Below are 23125 nucleotides of genomic sequence, written 5' to 3' on the forward strand. Positions count from 1 at the left end.
ACTTACAAGTGCCAAGGCATTGGAAACCAAACCATTAATCATCTTGTAGAAGGAAGCATCGAATCCTATCCACCCCCCAGGGTTGCTAGAATAAAATCCCATTTGATTCTATCGGATGCTTTGTCCATGTCCATGTTGATCATGACAAATTTGCCATCACTCTTCATTGCATGGTCTAAGGAAAATGCCAAATTCAGAATACCATCATGTATGTGTATTCCGTGGATGGTCTCTATGAATTATGTGTGCCAATAAAAACTTGACTCTCAGATCTATTGCTTTCGCTATAATCTTGTAACATACATTTTGCATAGTTAAGGGCCGCCACTGTGTGATTGAAAATTTGTCCATCGACTTTGGAATGAGTTTGATCAGCCCGTGCTTGCTGTACTTATCAGAAACCCAAAGTTTCTAAAATGATTAGCAAAGTCGTAGATATCTTGCACACGTGTCTCTTAGAGCACCTTGTAGCATTCCACTAGAAGCCTGTTGGGGTTGGGAGATTTTCCTTGTTTCATCTTCTTCATTATATATTCCAACTCATCACAGGTAAAGGGTGTGGACATCATGGTGGAACTTTCCCTTGTTTAGCTCTTGCTAAATTTGTGTTTATTTGTTTTGCTAAAAGCTTCTTTTGTCTCTTGATGTCTTTCTTGAAAGGCATCCATATGGCTACAATGGTGTCTTTGTATTCCTTGGTATGTGCAGCCTCTCTTACTTCCATCTCTCTTCTTGATTCTCCTAGTGTAGTGCGAAATTAAGCTTTCTTGGCTTCACTTCTAGTGAAAGTCTTTTTCTTCATTCTCTTCTTTTGATGCTATAGTCCTTGGTTTGGTCCTCCAGAGGTTGAGGTGCTTCTTCTCTTTGCCTTTTCTCAGAAAATTGCTGTTCTTTGTTCTTCATCCTTCTTCTCTTTCTTGTTGCTTGCCTTCTTCCTACTCCTGGTGGTCACCCTCATGTTGCTCTTCCCCCCTCTTCTTCTTGGTCCAAGTGCAACTTGCTTTTATATGAATGTGGGCCAAGTAAAATGCCCCTTCTAATCGGTGATAGAGCATCCAATCTGATTGTCGGGTGGAGAACGTATATAAAAGTCTCTTTTGCATATCTCATGTGAACTTACGGTTGGTAGTAGGGATATTTTTTCATCTTGGATATGCATCACCCAACCATTAGCCATCAGCTTCCCTCTGAACCTTACCTAAGAAGATGGAGGGGCACTGGGCCCTCTCTTTCTGTCTTTTTTAGAACTAAATAAGGAGATGTAGGGTTATGGGTCCTCCCTTTCTCGCTTTTTTAAAAATAAATGCAATGCCATTTATGGTCACAGTGTCCTATGAAGACAGAGCTGCAAATCGAAGAGTCCATCTCTGGGAATTGAACCTGGATCCTTGCGCTGCGCACACAAATGCCTTCATGCCTACTCTAAATGCTCCTGGGTAGATTTCTCTCAATATTTACTAACTAAAGTTATGTTGTGAAAATCTTTTTAAGGCTTGAACAAATGCAAAGCAGGGGGCAATGCTGCAACCAAAAACTGGTCTGGCAAAACAAAGCATTCTGTAGGTGCGATCATTGATTCGCGAACTACAACAAATCTTGCGCTTCGAAGGAGGTGTCGATCGTGCAGGTCCCCGTGATTGCAAACTGGTTCATGTTTCCAAAGCCACCATGACTGTTGCTTATGGTGCATGGAGCTCACCAAGCGATCGCACCGCTTGCAGTGATTTCTTGGAGCCGGCTTTCGTCATGGCATAAACAGCAGTCGCATCAACTGGAACTGCGAGCCGGAGTCATTGGCTAGTCGATCAGCGCTTGCCATCCACCATGCATGAATGTGAAGTCCTGTTTTTTTTGTCGTTTTTGAACACGATGCAGCAACATCGAATGGATGATCAGAAGTTCTGTAGGGATGAGGTTCGATGACCCTTACAGGTATCCGTGCATGTTCGGGTATAACAAGTGCAGGTATAGGCTCACGTATCACAAATACGTGAGCCCAAACAGCAGGTGCATCAACTGGAGCTGCAAGTTGGAGCCATCAATTAGGTGATCAGTGCTTGCCATCTAGAATGCATGTATGCAAAGTCCTCCTTTGTCGTTATTTTTAAACGTGATGCAGCAACATCGGATGGATGATCAGCGGCCGGAGCTTGACCTGTAGGGATGAAATTCGATTCCTGTGCAATGAAGGGCTGTTGGACAAGGCAATTCATGTTCTTGTTGCCCGTACAGGTATTGGTGCAGGCTCGGTAATAACGAATGCAGGTATAGTATCACAAATTGCAAATACAATTACAGATAATCTGCCATCCCATCACAACAGCTGCTCTGGCCTTGTCCAACACATTGATGCTTGGCTCTCCATCCTCAAAGCATGCAGCAAAGCTAGGGCTCTCCCTCAGGCCATCCAAGCTCACACCCTTCTCTACAGGGGTGGTGTTCTCGAGCATTCTCCTGTCATCCGCGAGCATCTTTCTGCAGCTTTGGCCAAGTGTGGTGCCCTTAATGAGGCTCACCATATTCTGCTTTCCTGGCCATGCAAATCAGTAGTTCCTTGGACGGCCCTGATTTCAGCATACACTGCTTGTGGTCATGGTATTGATGCATTAGGAGTTTATCGTTGTATGCAAGCGGATGGCATTGAGCCAAATGAGTATACCTTTGCTAGCCTTTTTAAAGCTTATACTCTTATCCCTGACCTCCATACGGCTCATATGCTGCTCCTGGATGCACAAAGGAAAGGCTTTGCTTCTGACATTGTCGTTGGTAGCGCCATCATCAGTATGTACAGCAAATATGGATGCATTGTAGAGGCAGAAAACATATTTAAAGAATTGCCTGAGCACACAACTATATCATGGACTGGAATGCTCTCAGCTTATGTAGAGCAAGGCTGTGGAGAGAGGGCTTTATGGTTGTACAGACAAATGATAGAGGAAGGTGTCCATTCTGACCAGGTAACATATGTGATCACCTTTCAAGCTTGTGGTATTCTTGCAGGAAACAAGGAACGATTGGTTAAGGGAAGGGAACTAACTCAAACCAGACTAGCGGAAGTTGTAAGGGCATTGCATGCTTCTGCTCAAAAGAGGGGCTTTAGTTCAGATGTCTCTCTTTGCAGCACCCTTACATGTACTTATGGAAAGTGTGGATGCATTTTGGAAGCAGAGGATGTGTTTAATAGGTTGGTAGGGAAAAATGTTGTGGCTTGGACTGCAATGCTTTCAGTATATGGAGATCAGGGTGAGGGAGGGAAGGCATTGCAGCTATATAGTAAAATGCAAGAGGAAGGTTTCAGTCCAGATCAGCAGACTTTTGCGATTGTTCTTCAAGCTTGTGCCACCTTTCTAGCCAGGGAGGGTGCTGTAGTTGAGGAAGCTGCCCTGTTCCAGATAGCACGGGCACTACATGATGATGCTGAAACAAAGGAATTTGCTTCACATGAATTTGTTTCAAATACTCTCATAAGTATGTATGGGAAGTTTGGAAATATTATGGATGCGGAGATCGTGTTTTGTGAACATGCTGAGCACAATGTTGTATCTTGGACTGCAATGCTTTCAATATATGTGGAGCAGGGCCAAGGAGAAAAAGCTTTACAGCTGTACAGACAAATGCAAGAGGAAGGTGTTGGTCCAAACCAGCACACATTGGTAATGGCTCTTCAAGCATGTGATACTCTTGTAATGGAAGGAGCAACCATAGCAAAGGATGAGCAGGGAACACAAATGGTCTCTTTTGAAATAGTACAGGCATTACACGCGGATGCTCGGAAGAAGGGGTTTGTTTCAGACGTTTTCGTTTGCAGTACCCTTATTAGCATGTATGGTAAGTATGGAAGTATTGTGGAAGCAGAGAATGCATTTTATGGAATGACAGCACACCCCGATGTTGTGACTTGGACTGCCCTGATATCAGCTTATGTTGAACAGGTACATGGAGAAAAGGCATTACTATTATACTGGAAAATGCAAGAAGAAGGTGTCAGTCCTGATCCAGAAACAATTGTTATCATCCTCAAAGCATGTGCATCCCTTGCAGCTGAAGTTCCAGATTTTATTGTGCATGTAGATTTGACTCCAAAACATCTAGTGCAAATTGGTCGGGCCATTCATGCTGATGCGAATCAGAATGGCTTTATTTCATGCATCGATGTTGTTGATGCTGTGGTATCCATGTATGGTGAGTGTGGAAGCATTGTGGAGGCAGAGACTATTTTTATGCAATTATCTGAGCACAAGGTTAGCTCGTGGAATGCTATTCTCTTTGCACATATACAGAATGGCCAAGGCAGAGAGGCTTTACAATTGTATAGACAAATGCAAGATGAGGGTGCAACTTTCAATGAGGACACATTTTTACGCGTGCTTTCAGCCTGCAGCATGACAAGCAATATTGAAACTTGTAAGCAGCTGCATTTTGCAATAATTGCATTGGGATATGATGCCAATCCTATGTTGGCAAGAAGTTTGATTCAAACGTATTGTGCTTGTGCACACATGTTGGATGGTCGGGCTGTTTTTGATAGATTGCCTCAGCATGATGTTGCATCATGGACTGCATGCATATCTGGGTATGCAGGAGGAGGAAAAACTTTAGCTAGTTTGCTGATGTTTGAAGAAATGTGCCTGGCAGGTATTGCTCCAGATGGATTGGCATTTCTCTCAGTTTTTTCTGCTTGTAGTCGTGCTGGCCTTGTTGACAAGGGAATTCAGCTATTTGAGTCCATGACTGGGGTGTATGGCATTATTCCTACTGTGAAGCACTATGTTGCTATGGTGGACCTCCTTGGCCGTGCAGGGGAATTCAATAAGTTGAACCGGATGATGTTGCAAATGCCAATGCAGGCTAACTGGTTTGCTTGGATATGTGTATTGTGTGCTTGTTCCACATATGGAAATGTAGAGCTGGCAAAGCATGCATTTGGTCATGCGATAAATCTACAGTCCAGGGAGGCTGCTGCTTATATTGACATGGCCAACATATTTGCTGATGCCAGAATGCAGAGCTATGTGTATGATGTGGAGAATCACAGTCCTCTAGGCACTGCTCAGTCCGAGGTTAAGAGTGGAGAAAGGTGCATGGGTCAATCACAGTGAGGGCTGGACTTGAAACAAGGAAGAGTACATTTGTATATTGTAGCCAAGCTGCTCAAAACAGATGCTGTACCTGTTACGAGGTGTGGTTTTTGTTCATGTGAAGCATGACCAGGAGACTGTTTAGGCAAATATTATCTTTTGGTGCTAAGAGAATCTTAACATAAATCAGTGTAGCCTAAGGTGAATCTACTGGGATTTTGGCTTGGCAAGTTGCAGCTGATCAGGATGGCAAACCATTGATGATATTTTGAGGGAGGGTGCTTCTGGCATTCCCAGATTTCAACATCAGGATTGTCTTCTGCATGCTTGGGATATTGAAAGAACAGCAAGACGCCCAGCCACCAACCTGCTCATCTCCCTGGGCCTAATTTTACTTTGTGCCTCGCCTTCAAACTCTGTAACTTTCTTACCAATTCTCACCATGCAAGTAAAATTCTCACCTCTCGAAAGAGCAAATTTAAACAGAGGCAAGCCTTTTAAACAAACATGTGGGATGACCTTATAGAAATAGTAGTTGCAACTTGCAGCTGCTGCCTTCGATGGTTCTGGAGACTTTATTACTCACAGCCTGCCATAGCTGATCTACAGCTCTCTCTAATTCTCTTTCCATCTCAATCTTGCCTCAGCAGCACACCAGCCCTCCCTTCCAAAATTTTATTCCCTTGCTTGAGTTCCCAGGTATGGGGGAAAAAAGGCAGTGGCAAGGACTAATTTTAGATGGAAAGGAAGCCTCTACTCCTCCTTCCTCTGAAGTTTCTACTGCAGCGCCAGGCAAACTCCCTTCACTCAGTCCATTGACCATTTCAAAATTGGTGCAAAAATATAGGATGAAAACAAACTGACATTCAAGGCTCAAATCCTAAATCACATTCATTTAACAAGGTAGCTGTGAGCATTGCTTTTTTTCTTTTTTTGGGTGGTGGTGGTTTGTTTTTTGGACATGTTTGATCGTTTATGAATAGAGCATTGTGCAACAAAATATGCAATGGTAACTCAATGAAACATGAATCTTGGACAACAAGATGATAAATGTTCAGGTGGTTAGCACATTTAGGACTTTAGGAATGCACTTGGTGTAGCAGGTGCACGAGTTTTTGAAAGCATCGGCAGTCTGTATTCTTTTGGAATCTTTACATGGGATGGAAGCTAGGTGGGGGGACTCACATACCATTGGTCATTTAGTTGTTTTGAGCTTGTTTGATTCCTTTTCGAGTAAAGAGACTAGAAAGTACTCATTAGGCTGGGTGGCTTTATGCAAAATTACATATGTTGGTCATTTTTCACTTGCCAGGTTGTTCTCCAATAATTAAATAACAGACGTGGAATGAATGCTTTCAGAAGTGTCTGAACTCCCTGCACTAACTTAATGATTAGGGTATGGAATATGACTTAGACAATTGTTTCATACATGGTCTTTGTACAGGGTAGAGTGAGACAATTGCTTTTGCAGACAGAGCTCCAATAGAACCACCAGGGCAGCAATAGTTCTCTGGCTTTCTTTCACGATTGTTTGAGCTATCTCTTGGAGATGTATAGGTGAGCCAAACTTTCATCTTGAAGCATATTGTTGAGAATTTTGTTAGCTGTGGTTTCCATTGGTTGCTCATGTAGTTACTCTATCACGAAAAAATATCTAGATTTCTATGAGTTATTCGGTAGGTGATAACAGTGGAGAAGGCTAAGCCAACTTGCTTCTCTAAGCAGAAATGGCTACTTGCTTCTACCGAATGGCCTGTCGTTCCTCATTTTCCATATTGGACAGCTGTAAGAATATTTGATAGCTTTAAGAATTTAGGCTTTTGTTGGTCCCAAAAAGGACAAGCTTTTGGTTGATGTTATCCTCAACCCCTGCTCTTTCCACCCATCCTTGGGCAAGTCTCCACATTGCTTCAACTTCTTTGCGTTGCCAAAAGAGATGCAGACGTTCTTCTCCCCTTTTTTTTGCACAAGGCATAGAAAGGAGAGAAATTCAATGATTTCCCTGGTCTACCTTTGCTACTCTCAAAGGTCTTTCCATCTCATGCCAGTTTCTTCACCAACCCAACATCCTTGTGGGGGGACTTGGGGGTTGGTTGGGGTTCATAGGCATGTTTGAAGGTCCGTAGGACTTTCTCTAGCAAGGAACCCCTCGCCTATCTGGGGTGACTTTCGCATGTACACTTTCCATCACTCCTTGCTACATAAGCACTATTGCTTGTGCCACTTGTGACTTCCCAATACGGATTTTTTTACCTGGAGCAAACACAAGAAGTTTTAGACAAATTCCCACATCGTGAAATACAAGAACATTAGAAGCTTTTGCGAGGGAGGGGACCACACACCTAGCTAAGTGCAGTTGGGGCAGGGGGTGGCCAGCTCGGGGCCTAGCTAGGTGTGTGGTGCCTCCTAAGGAGAAACTCATGATGTTGAACACTGTAGGGCTAAAACAAGGAAATAGAGCCCTTTCACACATGGAAAATGTCAAAAACTTATTGTGAAAGTACATCCACCAAGGAACTTAGAGCTTCCCTCTTCATTTTTCATATTTGCTAACCATTCCTCAATTAGGATTATCCATTTGGAGTTGGCCTATTTGTTTAGGAGACCAACGATAAATGTTAAAATTAGTTTTTGCTTGAGTTGAGGGAAGTTTGCCCTTATCCTTTCTTGCTATAATGAGTGGCCATGCTATGGTTTGCCATCTCTTGCCATTGTCAAGCCTCACATGAAAGTCTCCAATTTCCCTTTCATCATTTTCAATGCTTTTGTGTTGAAGTCTAGCACCATGGCAAGGTAGCTGGTAGGTGGTGTGTAAACAATTGTGGATGGACAATTGCTTGCTAGAAAGTGTGTTCACTGCTCAGTGACAGTAGACAGTGTTGAGATGTTTGCAATTACACCTACTTCAGTCTCTTTGGAAGGAGTAGTGAGGGCTTAGGACAAGAATCCTATAAGCATAGTAGGAGAATGTGCTACCTAGACTTTCCTATAAAGCATTGTACTTGCTTCATTTTCTTTAATGATATGAAAGTACTCTTTTCTTTTTAGTAAACTATCTACGTCATAATCCACATACAAGATTGTGTTTATGAGTCCAAGTCTCAATCTTAGAGCCTAATTCACTGGTGTGACAGTTAGTCTTGTCTGTGTCCATGTCTTCATGAGTTTAGTCTTCGTCTTCCAACCTCCATAGCTTTCACATTGCCATGTCCTAGATCCATGTTTTGACATGGTATCAGAGCCCAGTCGGGCATGGCTCAGATCAGCTTAGCTATTCTCTACTCTCTCTCAATTCTTTTTCAACTCCACAGGTCAAATCTCTTGGAGCTTCCTTCTAGAAAATGTTTCCTGCGTCGTCCAGAGCTTCTTCTTGTCACCTCAATCACTGACACTAGGCAACCATAGGCTCAGCATTGTCAAAATTCTTAGTCATTGCCATAGCTTGTAATTGTGACCTGCAAAACATACCCTGCTTGGAGTCCCTGGATCTCTCAATACAAAGCATATCTCGTCTTGCTTTCTTCTAGAGGATCATTCCTCAACTCAAGGTGCAACTCTCCATCAAGTTAAAGCTTGACATTAGCTGCTCAGTGCTTTAGCATTGTTGAAATTTTGTCACGCTGTCCAAAATTGCGCTCATACTGATCGAACGCCCTGATCTCTCTCTGCGCAATGCAATTCCAACCGCCATCATAGGGCATTGATAGCCCATAAAGTAAGCTTCATTTCTATATAAAAAGTTTTGGAAATGATGCACTACAGCTCTTGCAATGATAAAAAAATCAAACCACTTTCAGAAACCTAACTGTGACTCCATAGCCATTATTCACCTAAGCTAAAAAATCTCATCATTTTCTCTCTCCTCCCACCTGGAGCAACCCATTGCCACTTCGATCCATTTTCCCATCATCAAATCAAGGGGGGGAAGGTCTTGGAAAGATCGAAGAAGGATCGACGACCCTAAAGTAAGAAGATTCAAGTTTGACATCAACTCAGACATAGTCTTTACATAGTGTGTTTTCACACTGTCATTACTTGTGTCTCTTGACACACTGTAATCTGCTCTTCCACTGATAAAATCTGAGAATTTTGGAGTTGATTTGCTGTTGTCCCTGCAAATTCAACATGGGAAAAGACTCTCCAACAACTTGCTTCAAAGGAGTCGGGTTTCACACTTGGCAAACACGCATCAAACTCATCCTGATGAAGAAGGGCCTATGGGCCATTACCACTGGAAAAGAAAAGAAGCCTCGTGATGTAGGCCTTGCGGTCACTTGGCAAAAGAATGATGATAAGGCTCATGCCATTATTAAACTGGCGCTAGACAACAACTATATCCACTATGTGGATAACTGTGATACTTTACATGATACATGGAAGAGACTTGACACTTCGTTTGGTGCACAGTCTAAGTCATCAAAGTACGGTCCCTTGATTGAAAATTTCAGGCTTGAAATGAAGTCCAGCACATCACTTGCCACACATCTAAATTACGTGGAAGGACTTCTAACCCAGCTTGCATGAATCAACTTTAAAATGGAAGAAGATGTTTGCATTGGGGTTAGACACAAACTTGTAAACTCCTCATGTAGCCTTGTACTATAGCCTCTGTATGCTTTGTGAGGCCTTTGTTACAGCCTCTGGATGTGCACCGTGTTTGTGGTACCCACACTTAGCCTTTTCTGCGACAGCCTCTGGTGTTTTGCCATGTCTATGGTGTGCCCACACTTTGCAGGTATTGCTTTCACTAAAGCCTCTATACTCTTTGCTCTTTCTGGTTGTGATCGAGGAGGGGTGTTGAGATGTTTGTAATCACACCTACTTCAGTCTCTTTGAAAGGAGTAGTGAGGGCTCATGACAAGAATCCCATAAGCACAGTAGGAGAATGTGCTACCTAGACTTTCCTATAAAGCATTGTACTTGTTTCCTTTTCTTTAATGATATGAAAGTACTTTTTTCTTTTCAGTAAAATGTCTATGTCATAATCCATACACAAGATTGTGTTTATGAGTCCAAGTCTCAATCTTGGAATCTAATTTACTTGTGTGACAGTTAATCTTGTCTGTGTCCATGTCTTCATGAGTTTGGTCTTTGTTTTCCAACCTCCATAGCTTCCACATTGCCATGTCCTAGATCCATGTTTTGACAGACAGATGCCTACCAAAGTCAAAATCTTTTGTGTTCATAAACTGGGTGTTAGTAGTAGTGTGTAACCAGCTCAAGCGTTATTGTCCTAGGTACTTGAAAACTTGTACCAATAGTCTTAAACCATGGGTTCTTTACCCACACATTTGTGATGATATATGGCTATCCCAAAGGCTGTATGGCTTGGATATATTGTCCAAGTATGGTATGACAATGTGTAAGCCTATTTTAGTGTCGTTGAAGCAAAATTTGAAATTGAGTGTTGATGTTGGGGATGAGATAGAAGACCCTAGTATGTTCATGAGGGTAGTAGAGAGTTTGATTTACATAACTATCACAAAGCTAAACTTGAGTCATGCTGTTGGGCTTGTTAGTCAGTTTATGTAGATACATAGAAAGCCTCATTTGGATGTAGCTAGACATATATTGAGATATATGAAGTCTACTTTGCATTGTAGACTTTTTTATGATGCAAGTACGAATATACAAGTGTTTGGATACACAGATGCAGATTGGGTTGGTAGCATGTCTGATAGAAGATCTACTAGCAGATTCATGTTTTTCCTTGGTAGTGCAATAATTACGTGGAGCAACAAAAAGCAACCTTCAGTTGCTTTATCAAGTACATAGGTGTTGCTATGGTAGCATGTGAGGTGGTATGGTTGCAGAAGTCATCAGGTGATTTGGATGTATAGGGAGATGGTCTAGTTGTCATTCACTGTGACACAATATGAGTAGCATATAGTTAGCGAAGAACCTAGTGTTCCATACTAGGACATTGAGGTGCATTACCACTTTGTGAGAGAGAAGGTATTTGTAGGTGAGATCGACTTGGTATATGTCATCACATAGGATCAAATAGCTTACATTTTCACAAAGGCATTGGGTGTAGAGAAGGTTTGAATATTTCGAAGCTTACTTGGAGTTGCAAAGTTACAATAGAGCTTGGGGGGGAGTATTGAGATGACAAGCTCAACACGTGCAGATATTGATGATGGACCACTTGGTTAGGTGGGTCTACACATCTACACTTTGCACGTTGGTGGTCATTATGATCCTCACATGGCCACTGATCTATCACTTATTATATTTGGTTTGTTGCACCTACCTACAACAACTGGCATAGTTATAGCACCAATTGATTACGTTATATCTTCTCTATACGTTGTGTGCATTTTATTGTGTGTAAAAGAAGAAGAACAAACTAGCAAGAAAACGTTTTAGCCTCATGACGTGGGTGGCCACAAGTCCAACAGATGATTGGATCCTGTGTCTGCCCTCCTAGGCCTCTACCTCGTCCTCTCCCTAATGCCATCACCGGTACTGGTCGATAGTCCATAATGATTGCGTTGCCCTCGTCGTCATGAGAGACATAAGGGTATATGTAAGTCTCTTCCTCATTTGGCTCTTCCACGTGTAGTGGATTGGAGCGTCACTCAGTGGATGGGTCACGTAGGCAACAGGCGGTTTGGGTATGCATGTAGGGTTTATGTCCATCCTAAGAACAACCGACTTAATGTTGTTAGGCACGGGAAGGGCCAATGGGGCTCCCCTTCCAAAGAGTAGCAGCAGCCTGTTCACTAGGTAAGGCTGGCCGTATGGTTGCGAGTACGGAAGTCTTCTTGGCAATTTGCAATGCGCAACATCGTGACCGAACCTACCGCAGTTAGCGCAAGGTCTCGACCTAGGGTCTTGATACTCTGCTGGCAAGTGGTTTTCACCACAATGCACGCATTGGACGTGTGGGCGCATTGGTCGTCTCAACATGTATTGCAGCTTGGCTATCTCCATCTTGACATCAGCCAAGTCTTGGTTTGTCTCGGTGGCTTTCCCCTTATCTTGGGATGATGGGACTGATCGTTCACTAGAGGCTGGCGCTCTCTCTGAGCTTCGTGAGTTGGATTCTTCTGAGTTTGAGCTCCTGGAGCTCCGCTCTTTTAGCGAATTGTCAACTATGATAGCTTCCTCAAAAACCCTAGCTAGCGCGTCTCACTGCAAGCTGGAGTTGCCTGCCAAAGCCTTATACAGTTCCTCGTTTTGAATTCCACTGATGAATACAGTTGAAACTGCTCTTTCAATCGGTCGTTCACCCGTAGGGATTCTCTTGAAGAGACTCCTCACGTGGGTTACGTAATCGCAAATGTCCTCCTTCTCTTTCTGCTTGACATTCATCAGTCGTACTAGTAGATTGTCGGAGTATCCAGGCTCGGCAAATCTCTTAATGAAGAGATTCTTGAGGCCATTGAAGTTGGCTCGCTCTGCGACATCTAAGCTTATATACCAAGTCCTACCCTTGTCACCTAAGCAAAGCCTGAACGCTTGAGAGTGCTGAGTCAGGTCGCTAAGGCCATTGGCTTTGCACTCAAACTACTCTACAAAGCTGTAAGGATCCTCGTGGGGTTGGTACTTGTCGAGATTCTTTGCGACTATTGGGATTTTAGACTGGCTCTTAGAGCCTTGGGTTGCTCCTAATCTTGCCAGCAGTGATGTTGCCAATTCTGTGGCACTTTGCTCTACTGCGGTGTTGTCTACAGTCGCTTCATGAGAAGCTCGCTCAGTGTTAAGTCTCCTTCTATGGCTCTCTTGTGATCTGTTTGATTTCTCCCGGCTAAGTTCAGCACCCGCTGCACCTCACAAAACTCCATGCTTTGCCTTTGGCTCCTAGCCTGTTGGTCTCTATTGTATTCGGCTATGCTTTGCAATGCCTTGTGGGCTAGCTTTCTCTCTTCTTCTAAGTCTGCGATGATAGCATCTGTTGTCCTGCCGCGGTGCTTATACCGGGCGTGCGCATCGTAGCTACTGACCAGCTGCTGCTGAATAGCCTCTGGGAAGACGCCTAAGTCGAGTTCCTCGTTAGACCTGTGGTTTGAGCTTTCTTGTGCCATAGTCAAGTTCTCGTGCTCCACAAAGCTATCGATCGGGTTGAGTAGGTTTGTCAAATCCACTTCGTTGGCGCCACTTGCTTGGTCCTACTTCACATGTTGATGGTTTGTCTACGTCTTTGGGTCCTCTCCTATTGGTGGGTTCCTTGAGTGGTTTATCTCAGTGAGTTCTTTGACTTATTAAACACAATCCTCAACTTATCTCCACTCAGTGTGTGTGTTCTTTCTAGTGCACTTGTGCTTAATTAGGCTTTCAGTTTTTCTTAAGTGTACTTCAAGTGTGGAAATTCAAGGTGAGTGCGGCAAACAATCTCTAAGCGTCTTACGCACTCACTTCGTTTTGGACCTGATAGGCTTTGTCGATCAATTCTCTGGCCGTCTTGATGGGGTTTAGGGTTTTTTTTTGTTATGTTGCCTTGCTTGTTTTTTTTTTTTTTTTTTGGTCCAATCAGGGTGTTATGGCTCAACAGGTTGCCTCTAGGTTTCTAGGTCTTGCGATAGTCCACTCAAGTTGCTAAGCGGCTGCGCCTTACGATTTTATCTATTTCGTGCGCCAGAATCAAGTTCTGAGCGTCCGGGGGACTTGCGACAGTTTGCGCTGTTAAGCTCTAGCCGGGTCAGGTTAAATTTTTGAAAATTTGAGACAAATTCACACTCGACCCAATTGGTCCAAATCGTAGGGGCCGAGTGGGTGACTCGGACGGGCCGAGGCACATGGACCGAGGGCCAAACCACACTGGTCCGAGGGCTGAACTTTTCGCGGGCCGAGAGCCGAGTGCCGTCACTCGGACGGGCCGAGGCACATGGACCGAGGGCCGAGTTGGGTTGTGGACCGAGGGTCGAACTGGTCAATGGGACCGAGTGGACTTTGGGCCAAGGGCCGATTAGGGTTTTCGGGCCAAGTCGACTGAATGGCAAGGGCCGAGGGTCGAATCTAGGACCTGGCCTAGAAACGACCGCTCGAATAGGCCGAACGTGACGCGATGAATGCCGTGCGACGATGATTTCGATCAAATCTCACGACTTAGACAATCACTCCAAGCACAAACTTCCAGATCCTAACTAGGGTGCCAAGGGAAGTGATTGGTATACCTGAGGTGAGCGGTAGGCTCTCCGATAACGAGATCGAATCGAATCTTTGTGGGGGCTCTCTCTCTCTCTGTGCAATGGTTGCAAATGAGCCCTCCCTTTGCCTCTTGGCTCTTAAACCCCTTCCCGACAGGTAAGATTTTGATGCTCCCAATCACTCACTTGCCGACATTAAGCATCCCAAGCAAGCTTTTTGCCATTTTTTACACGATTTATGCACTGTTTTGCAACGGTAAACCCTACCCTTTCTCGATTCGATTTCCTAATCCTATCCTATGCTAAATGCAACAAGAATCGAAAGCAACAAATTGAAATGCTTTCTCCATGTTTTCCAATCATCAAACAAACAAACTAACCAAAAATACTTGTTTTGAAGATCAAAACACCCAAACTTCCTACCTATCTCAAGCTTCATTTCGGGGATGAATCCCTTACTTCGGTGCTCGATATGAGGTACGCAAGTGCTCAAGCTTGAATCCGTTTGTCCCGACAACGGAACCAAAATGGGGAGCTTATGCTCAACTGCCAAGACCCATGGATCGCTTATTGTTTTAAGCATTCCAAGCCGAGCACTAATGGCTATCTCTCATCTAGCCGATGTGCCGTCGATCCTAAGAGTGTAGTGAGATTACCTTGATGCCGATATGAGTTGCCTCCTCCATCGCACACACCGATAGCTCCACGATCCTAGATGTTAGCTCAAGCATCCTCAAGTCTCCTCCATCTCCAAGCTCCATCCACCATAGCCGCGCTCACAAGAGAAGAGAAGAGACGAAGAGAAGAGGAGATGGTGAAGAGCTTCACCCTCTTGATCCCTCACTCCCACACACTCACTCTCTCACACTCTCACACTCCCTCTCTCAAGAGCACACACAAGCAAGGAGAAGAGAAGAAGAAGAGAACTCTTGTTAGCCACATACCAAAGAATGAGCTTCCATTCACTTTTTGAACTTTATATACAAGCCCTAAAATCCCATGGGCACCCATCCCTTTTTTTTACATGACCGGCCGTTGTGGCAAGGTCCTTTCTCTATTTCCTCTTCTAGCCTTATGCCTCGTCTAATATTTTACACTTGACACAGGAGGGAGCCTGGTGCTCTTTTACACAAGTTTTTGGAGTTTTTTGAGGCGCCTTTCATTTACAATTACACTTTTGGCCCTAGCTTAGCTTTAGAGGCCGCTTGCATGTCTTTGCTCTTTTTCCATCCATTTTCTGCTTTTTCATTAATTTTTCCGCCTTCTTGACTTGGGGTTAACAGTAATGTAGGCATCTCTCTTGCTATATCCAAGGTTTTAACTAGATGAGTAAGCCATATACCTTCCTGGTAGGCCTTAGCTGGCTACAACATACTCCCTCTTATTGGTGGATAAAGCTATACATGGTTGCAATTGAGAGACCACAAAGAGACTATACTACATAACCTTCTAGAGTCTGGAATCCTTGGAAAATCAACTCTACATATCAAAAAACAAATGAATTCTTCATTCTCAAGTATATAAACATAGATCTAGTACAATTTTAAGTATCATATAATAATCTCTTTGTTATTTTTCAATGCTTCTTACTAGGGTTCTCTATATACTTGCTAACAACTTTCACTACATAGACAATTTTTGGATATGTAGCAACCATGGCATACATGAAGCTACTAATTATGCATACATACATAAGGAACCTTGGCCATTGCAACATTCTACTCATCTAACTTGGGGCTATTCTCTAGGCTAAGTTTCAAATATGGAGGCAATGAAACACTAATAGCCTTCCCCTCTTTATTTTGAAATGCTCCAATACTTCCCAATGTATTCCTTCTGAGAGAAATGGAGAATCATTTTTTCTCAATCTTGCATTATGCACATACTAAGAATGTGACCAACCTTTCCCAAGTTCTTCATGTTAAGGGTTTCATGCAACATTTTGTTTAAAGTATCAACATTCATAACAAACTTTCTAGTAATCAACATGTTATCCATGTAAAGAATCAAGATCATAAGGCTATCATCTCTAGCTTTCCTAGTATATAATCAGTAATTGGTCTCACTTCTAGTGTACCCTTGATCCTTCCTAATGTATAGATAGTAACCAAATTCACTTCTAGTATACCTTTGAGATTGCATAAAGGCATCAAACTTATGTTACCATTGAGAGGGAAGTAATGGTGAGATACGAGGTAGAACCTATGTAGTGTAAGATGTTTGAGAGAGAGAAGAATACAATAGAATTATGTAGAAAAAAATGAATGATAGCCTTATCTTTTGTTATCTTTTCTTATATATGATTGTACAATGTGTGCACATGCAAGGAATGCCTACTTGACAGCTATTGGCTATTGGCTTTTACCCCAAAAACCTCCCACTTAAAGACCAATATGACTTTATGGAAGTATAAAAAGAAAGTGAAGATACTATCCAATGCCCATAAGCACTATGTAGTGTATAAAGTGCTTAGAAGATAAACTCTTCATAAGAATATTCATAGGGTTATCATCCATATGGATCTTGACAATACACTTTTCCTCAACAACCTCCCTAATGAAGCGATACTTTATCTCAATTTTATTTGTATTTTCATGAAATATAGGGTTCTAATTACCAACTAGTGGATGACACTTTGACTATCAAAGTGCAAAGTAGGCATCTCTCTTGTAATGTTGCCCAAGTCTCCTACTAGATTAGTAAGCCATATAACTTCCTTGTAAGCCTCACTAGCTACAACATACTTTGTCTCAATGATAGATAAAGCCATACATGGTTGCAATACAAAGATCTAAGAGACTACATCACTTGTAAAAGTGATGACAAAACATATAGTAGAACTACTATAGTCTATACCCCTTTCAAATTAGCATCTACATATCCAAGAATAGATGCATCCTTCCTTCAAAAGCATATACACATAGATTTGATACCATTAAAATATATCATGATACTCTTGATTGCTTCCTAATGCTTGTTGCTAGGATTTGTCATATACTTGCTAATAATTCCCATTGCATAGGCAATGTGTGGACATATAGCAACCATGGCATACATCAAGCCACCAACTATGGATGCATATGGAACCTTGGCCATTTCAGCCTTCTACTCATGTGACTTGGGGTTGTCTTCTTGTATAAGTTTTAAATATGCAGGCAATGGAACAATGATATCCTTCTCTCTCTCCATATTAAAACCCTCTAGTACCTTCCCAATGTGTTCCTTTTAAGAGAAGTAGAGTATCTTCCTATCTCAATCTCACATAATATGCATACCAAGAATGTGACCAGCACTCCCTAGGTTCTTCATGTCAAAGGTTTCATGCAACCTTTTTTTAAAAGCATCCACATCTATAACTTACTTCTAATATGTCATCCATATAAAGAATCAAGATCTTAAGGCTACCATCCCTAGACTTCCTCATGTATATGTAGTAATTAGTCTTACTCCTAATGTACCCTCGAAACTACATAAAGATATCAAAGTGAGAAGATCTCATCAAAGTCAAATTCCTTCTTCACTTAGATCCTTTTGCCACCAATCTTTCCTTTTATTATGAGATGAAGATACCTTCAACTTGTAGACCCACTTATATGACAATGCTTGTTTACCCTTCAACATAGGAACCAACTCCCAAGTAGCATTCTTTTCCGAAGAATCCATCTCTAAGGGCATAACCCTCTTCCACTTATAACTCTCATCTTTAGTAAAATAATCAAAAACATAAGAAGGATTAACACAATCTATGACCATGATATAGTCTAGAGATGGATTTTATTATTCTAATGGTCTAGAAACCCTTGTAAAATAGTGTAAAATTAGCTCAACACGAGCCTCTGGCTATCCCACCTATCTATCATGTAAGGCATGAGGCTTTCCACCAACTAGTGGCACTCCCACCTTAGTATTAGTAGGCTGTCCAATCCTTGCATCATGTACAATATATCGTATAATCTTCTCATGTGATGGTAGCCTACCCTTGTGAAATATCACTCTGCGGATCTCAACTGGATTAATAGGCTACTTATGCATCTTATTCTCATTATTAATAACATCATGGCTACATATTATCTTCTTTGATTCAAGATCCCGTAAGAGATAACTCATTTGACCTAACACTCCATAGTCGAGAAAAATATATTTCTTAGAATTTGGATCAAGATTACTCTCCTTGTCACTAGGTATATGCATAAATGTCTCACAATCAAAAACATGCAAGTGATCATAACTATGTTTCTTGCAAGACCATAACTCCTCTAGTATTTTGCCGTCCAATGACTTGATAGGAGACATTTGATAAAATGCACTATTGTTACAGGTTTAGCCCAAAATTTATTAATGAGACTAGCATTAAGGAGTATATTAAGGATCCTTTCCTAAGTGGTCATTTTCATCTTCTCAACCACACCATTTTGAGTAGAACTCTCAGGAGATGTTATCTCTCTCTTGTTACTACAACTTTCACAAAATTTTGTAAATGTATGTGAGATGTATTCTCCACCATTATTAGTCCTCAAGCACTTAATCTTCTTATGTGATTGATTCTCTACAAATTTCAAGAACTTTTGAAATGCATCGGATACATCCCTCTTCTTAGAAGAGTATTACCCCAAATGTTCCTTGTGAAATCATCTATGAAAGTGATAAAGTACAGGGAAGTTACTATATATATATCCTCTACATCATGTGTGTTCAAGGCCTATTTATAAATATCCTTATTTGTGATTTTTTCATGAATAAAACATAACCCTTTCCTATTCAATCTATAAATAACCCCTTTATATTACACCCTTCTGTATGTAAAAAATATATAAAAATGGTATTTTAAAAATACCTTATTTTGAACCCACATGATGCACACGTATATTCATGAGTAACTTACCTTACCTGAGTAAAGTACAAAGCTCTACCAATAAAATGTGCATATTGGCCCACAAAAATCACTATGACATTTTGATCTTCTATATTCCTCACTCTCTCTCTTATGTGATATTTTAGCTTCCTTTACAAAGATACAATGCTTACAAAAACCAAGATCAATATAATTTAATATAGAAGATAATGAAAATGATATAAAATTTCTTTCAATGACTTTGAGAGCAGAATTCAAATGTCCCAGATATGCTGAAAAGGAACAATTTTGAAAATTAAAAGGGTTTAGTAGTACAAGCATGTTCAATGCTAACCCTATGCAACACATCATTATATTTAGAATGAAAGCTTGAAAAGAAATGGTTTTGCACTGTCACAATGCTATTTGAAATGAATAAAAATGGTTGAACACTATGAATCATTCATAGTTGCATTGCATTCAACACATGGTATTATCCTGGATGCATGAAAATTGTCTTCATAAATATTGACCCACACTAAGAGAGTGAGATATTCCAAGCCATAGGGTTAGTGGTTCGTTTCCTTTGGGGAGTTTTTAGTGAGGATTATCTTTTATCTCCTATAATGATTTTTTAAAAGAGAGGATTATGTGTCGTATGTGCTTCATGTGTTCATGGCACATCTTGGGCCAATCCCTGAGGTATAGGAGAGCCATAGAGCATCCACAACAATTAGTCAAGGAGTGCTCTCTGTGTCTTTTTTACATGGTGGATAGCACCAATATGTGTAGGGACTCGCTATGAAGAGTTTGGGAAGAGTTATCTGTTGGACTACAAGCCATACAAACACAAATATTTAAATTAGAGGTTAGATTAGTGTGTAGCTTCTAGATGCTCCTAGCCAAGGATGTGGGGTATTTTGGTTGAGCATAGAGGCCCGACTAGAGCCTTAGAACCAATGTTAGGCCCATTTTAGGTCCCAATAGTCTTATTATCCCAAAAAGTGATGCCATAAAGAAACAAATGGCTATTCGACTGGCAGCTACAATATTGCCTTTATATAAAAAAATATGCATATTATTAGGATACAAAGTACGAGATTTCATCCCTTTGGCCATGATAAGAGATCCCTTGTAAATCTTCCACATTTGATCACCAAAGATCACTCTATAACCACAATCACTAAGATGCCATGTACTAATCAAATTTTTTTGTCAAGTTTGGAATGTGTTGTACATTTCACAAGACAAAAGAACAACCATTTAGTAGTGATAAGTGTATATCTCCAATGTCAATAATACTATAAGCATAGTTATTTCTAGGGCAGACACATCCTCTCTTTCCAACATCATAGGTAATGGAATGCTCTCCATGCAAAGTGGCATAAAGTGATGCTCTAGAATCCAAAAGCTAGCTCTAAAATATACTATTATCCATGGCAACCTAGAATGTATCACTAAAGAGGATACAAACAGAACGTCCCCATCATCACTACAACATGCATTAATCTCCTCAATATTTGCCTTGATTTTCTCTTTGCCATCATCTTTATTTACCTTCTTGACTTTTTACTTGTTCTTCCATTTTAAGTATTCTTTTTGTGTGTTCCTACTACTTCTTATAGAAGTAGTATTCTACATTCTTTTCAGTACATGACTTGCTTCTTAACTTGCCTGTCTCACAAGAGTTGTCCCTAGAATTTGACCTTTCTCTCACTATAAGTACATTGGAGCTCTTTGACCTTGGATTATTCTTTTTTATCATCTCCTTGGTGAGTGAATTGCTCTCAAAATTAGCACTTGTAAGACTATCTATGGGTTCAAAGTTACTAATGTTAGTCCTAAAAGTATCTGACTCTCAAGCAAGGTGAGTAGTAATAAGAACATGGACTTCACTCAATCATGAAAAATAATATTTTGTGATATAAGTTGGCTAAAAATTGTGTTAAAATCATTGAGGTGATTAGACATAAAATCCCCCTCCATATGGAGTTCAATGACTTCTTAAAGCTAATAAACCTACGAGACTACACTTTCTTTTTCATACAAGTCACCAAGCTTTTTCCATATACTATATACAACTATCATGAATTTTATATTAAAATAAATGGACTTTGAGAGTGTTAATATAATAGTGGAGCATGTCAACTCATCAAATTCCCCCTATTTATTTACATCCATGTCTTCATGCTTAATCCCACTACATTTGATCGTCTTCACCTGCTTCTTTTGGACCAATAATTCTTTCTATTATTAAAAGTTTATTAATCCATCAAGATATTTATGAGTGTCCTCAAAGCCAAGAAATGGATATCCAAATGTCAAACCAACATAAAACTAATACATAATTGATGTTTTAGCACTCTCAAATGCATGTGGAATTTTTGCAAGCTTTCTCAAGTATTTTGGCTACTTTTGAGCATAAAGTAGCCTCACTAGAGATCAAGTACATGTCAATTGCCTTCACAAATCAATTTTAGCCTCCATAATCTCTACAAAATGAGCATAAACCAACATGAAGAATCCTTCAATTTGAAGCCAAGGGTAATCTAGGAGCCTTCGAGTGCAAACTAGTTTTATCACTAAATTAATGTCTTATAAAAAGTTTTTTGTGATTAACAGTATCCTATAGCTTCTAGAAAATTAAGAAAAATGGAAAAATGATATGAGTATCTTGAATGAGTAAAATCAATCAGCATATGCCATTTTTAACATAAATAGTCTCCTTGTGCATCTAGATCAACAATATAGTTCATAGACGTTGCAATCTTTGCAAATAATCATCATCTCTCTCTCTCTCTCTCTCTCTCTCTATCATACACATAAGAAGAGCCTTTGATTAAGGCCCTAACTTGATCCCTCTACTTAAAACCTTTGCTTTGCACAAGCAGGCTCCCTACTTAAAACCTTTGCTTTGCACAAGCAAGCTCCCTACTTCTAAGAGACAATCTACCTCCTTACTTAAATAGGCCCTATACCATACATCAAAACCATGTACTAAGACCTCTTCCTAAGCCGAGTCCTAAGCATCCAAATCCAAGCTATTTTGCTTCAATCATGGTGACCAATGAATTGCCAAATAAATGCCAAAATGGGCTATAACAACTCTAAATTGAGCCTCAATGACTCAAGACTCCGATCTAGATTCCTATGATGAGAATAGTAACTCTAGCAATGTGCAGACAATAAGCATCAATGTCATTAAAGAAGCTTAAATCCTTCACATTTGCAATGAAACTTCACTCCTTGCACTCCTTGATCCAACAACAAGCTTTGAAAAATAGTGAACCTTAGTCTAATATTAGTTTGAGAGAGAAGCAATGGTGGGATGTAAGGCAGGAGTTATGGAGTACAAGAGGATTGAGAGAGAGAATAATAGAAGAGAGTTTCTCTTGTACAAAATGAATGCTTGTTCTTAGTCTTTTCATACACTCATATACATGTATATTATACCACCTCTACTCTGTGTGTGTGTGTGTGTGTGTGTGTGTGTGTGTGTGTGTGTCCTGCATCAAGAGATCTCTAAAGCCAAAGAAATCCATTTTTGAGGTAGAATGTGATCTACTTTCCTCTATTTTTTGGGATGTTCTAGTAGTTAGAAACTGGGTGGGGGCCGTTGTACCTCCCCTTTCTTGGGAGGTCATCCATTGCATTATTATTCATACCAATGCATGCTTAAGTGAAAGGTTCCCATAATTGGGATATCCATCTAGCCCCCAAAACCTTAAGATGATCAATGACCTATGGTCTATCCAATTATGAGAATTTTCCTCCATTTGGCCTATGATTCAAACCTAGTCTCAACACATCACTGTTGCACCGATAATGAGCTAGTTTTCTCTAGCAAGTGTGGATTGCATTTTGATAGATATGCTCAATGTCCCATCCTCGTAAGGTTCCACCAATGATTCATGGTGCTCTAAGTTGTAAGGTCCCCATTATGAGGAGAAGCCATGTGCAAGCACTAACATTGGGTGGGTCCTGACATTGGGTAAGTTACTCATGAATATATGTGTACATCACGTGGGTTCAAAATAATGTATTTTTAAAATACTATTTTTATACAATTTTTACATATATAAGGGTGTAATACAAAGTGATTATTTACAAATTGAATAGAAAAG

At 40.9% G+C, this 23125-nt stretch overlaps 1 protein-coding gene across 1 annotated transcript; it reads left to right on the forward strand.

Moving 5' to 3' along the window:
• The first annotated feature begins 1504 nt into the window (after window positions 1-1504).
• LOC148033295 (pentatricopeptide repeat-containing protein At5g27110-like) lies at window positions 1505-6783 on the forward strand. The gene has a single exon (XM_087681202.1). The coding sequence runs from the start codon at window positions 2133-2135 to the stop codon at window positions 5097-5099; it is 2967 nt and encodes a 988-aa protein (XP_087537328.1). The 5' UTR covers window positions 1505-2132; the 3' UTR covers window positions 5100-6783.
• Window positions 6784-23125: the final 16342 nt, after the last annotated feature.

The sequence above is a fragment of the Lygodium microphyllum genome, chromosome 7 (assembly GCF_053477565.2).
Source record: "Lygodium microphyllum isolate KBCC chromosome 7, Lygodium_microphyllum_v1.1.10, whole genome shotgun sequence".
NCBI lineage: Eukaryota > Viridiplantae > Streptophyta > Polypodiopsida > Schizaeales > Lygodiaceae > Lygodium > Lygodium microphyllum.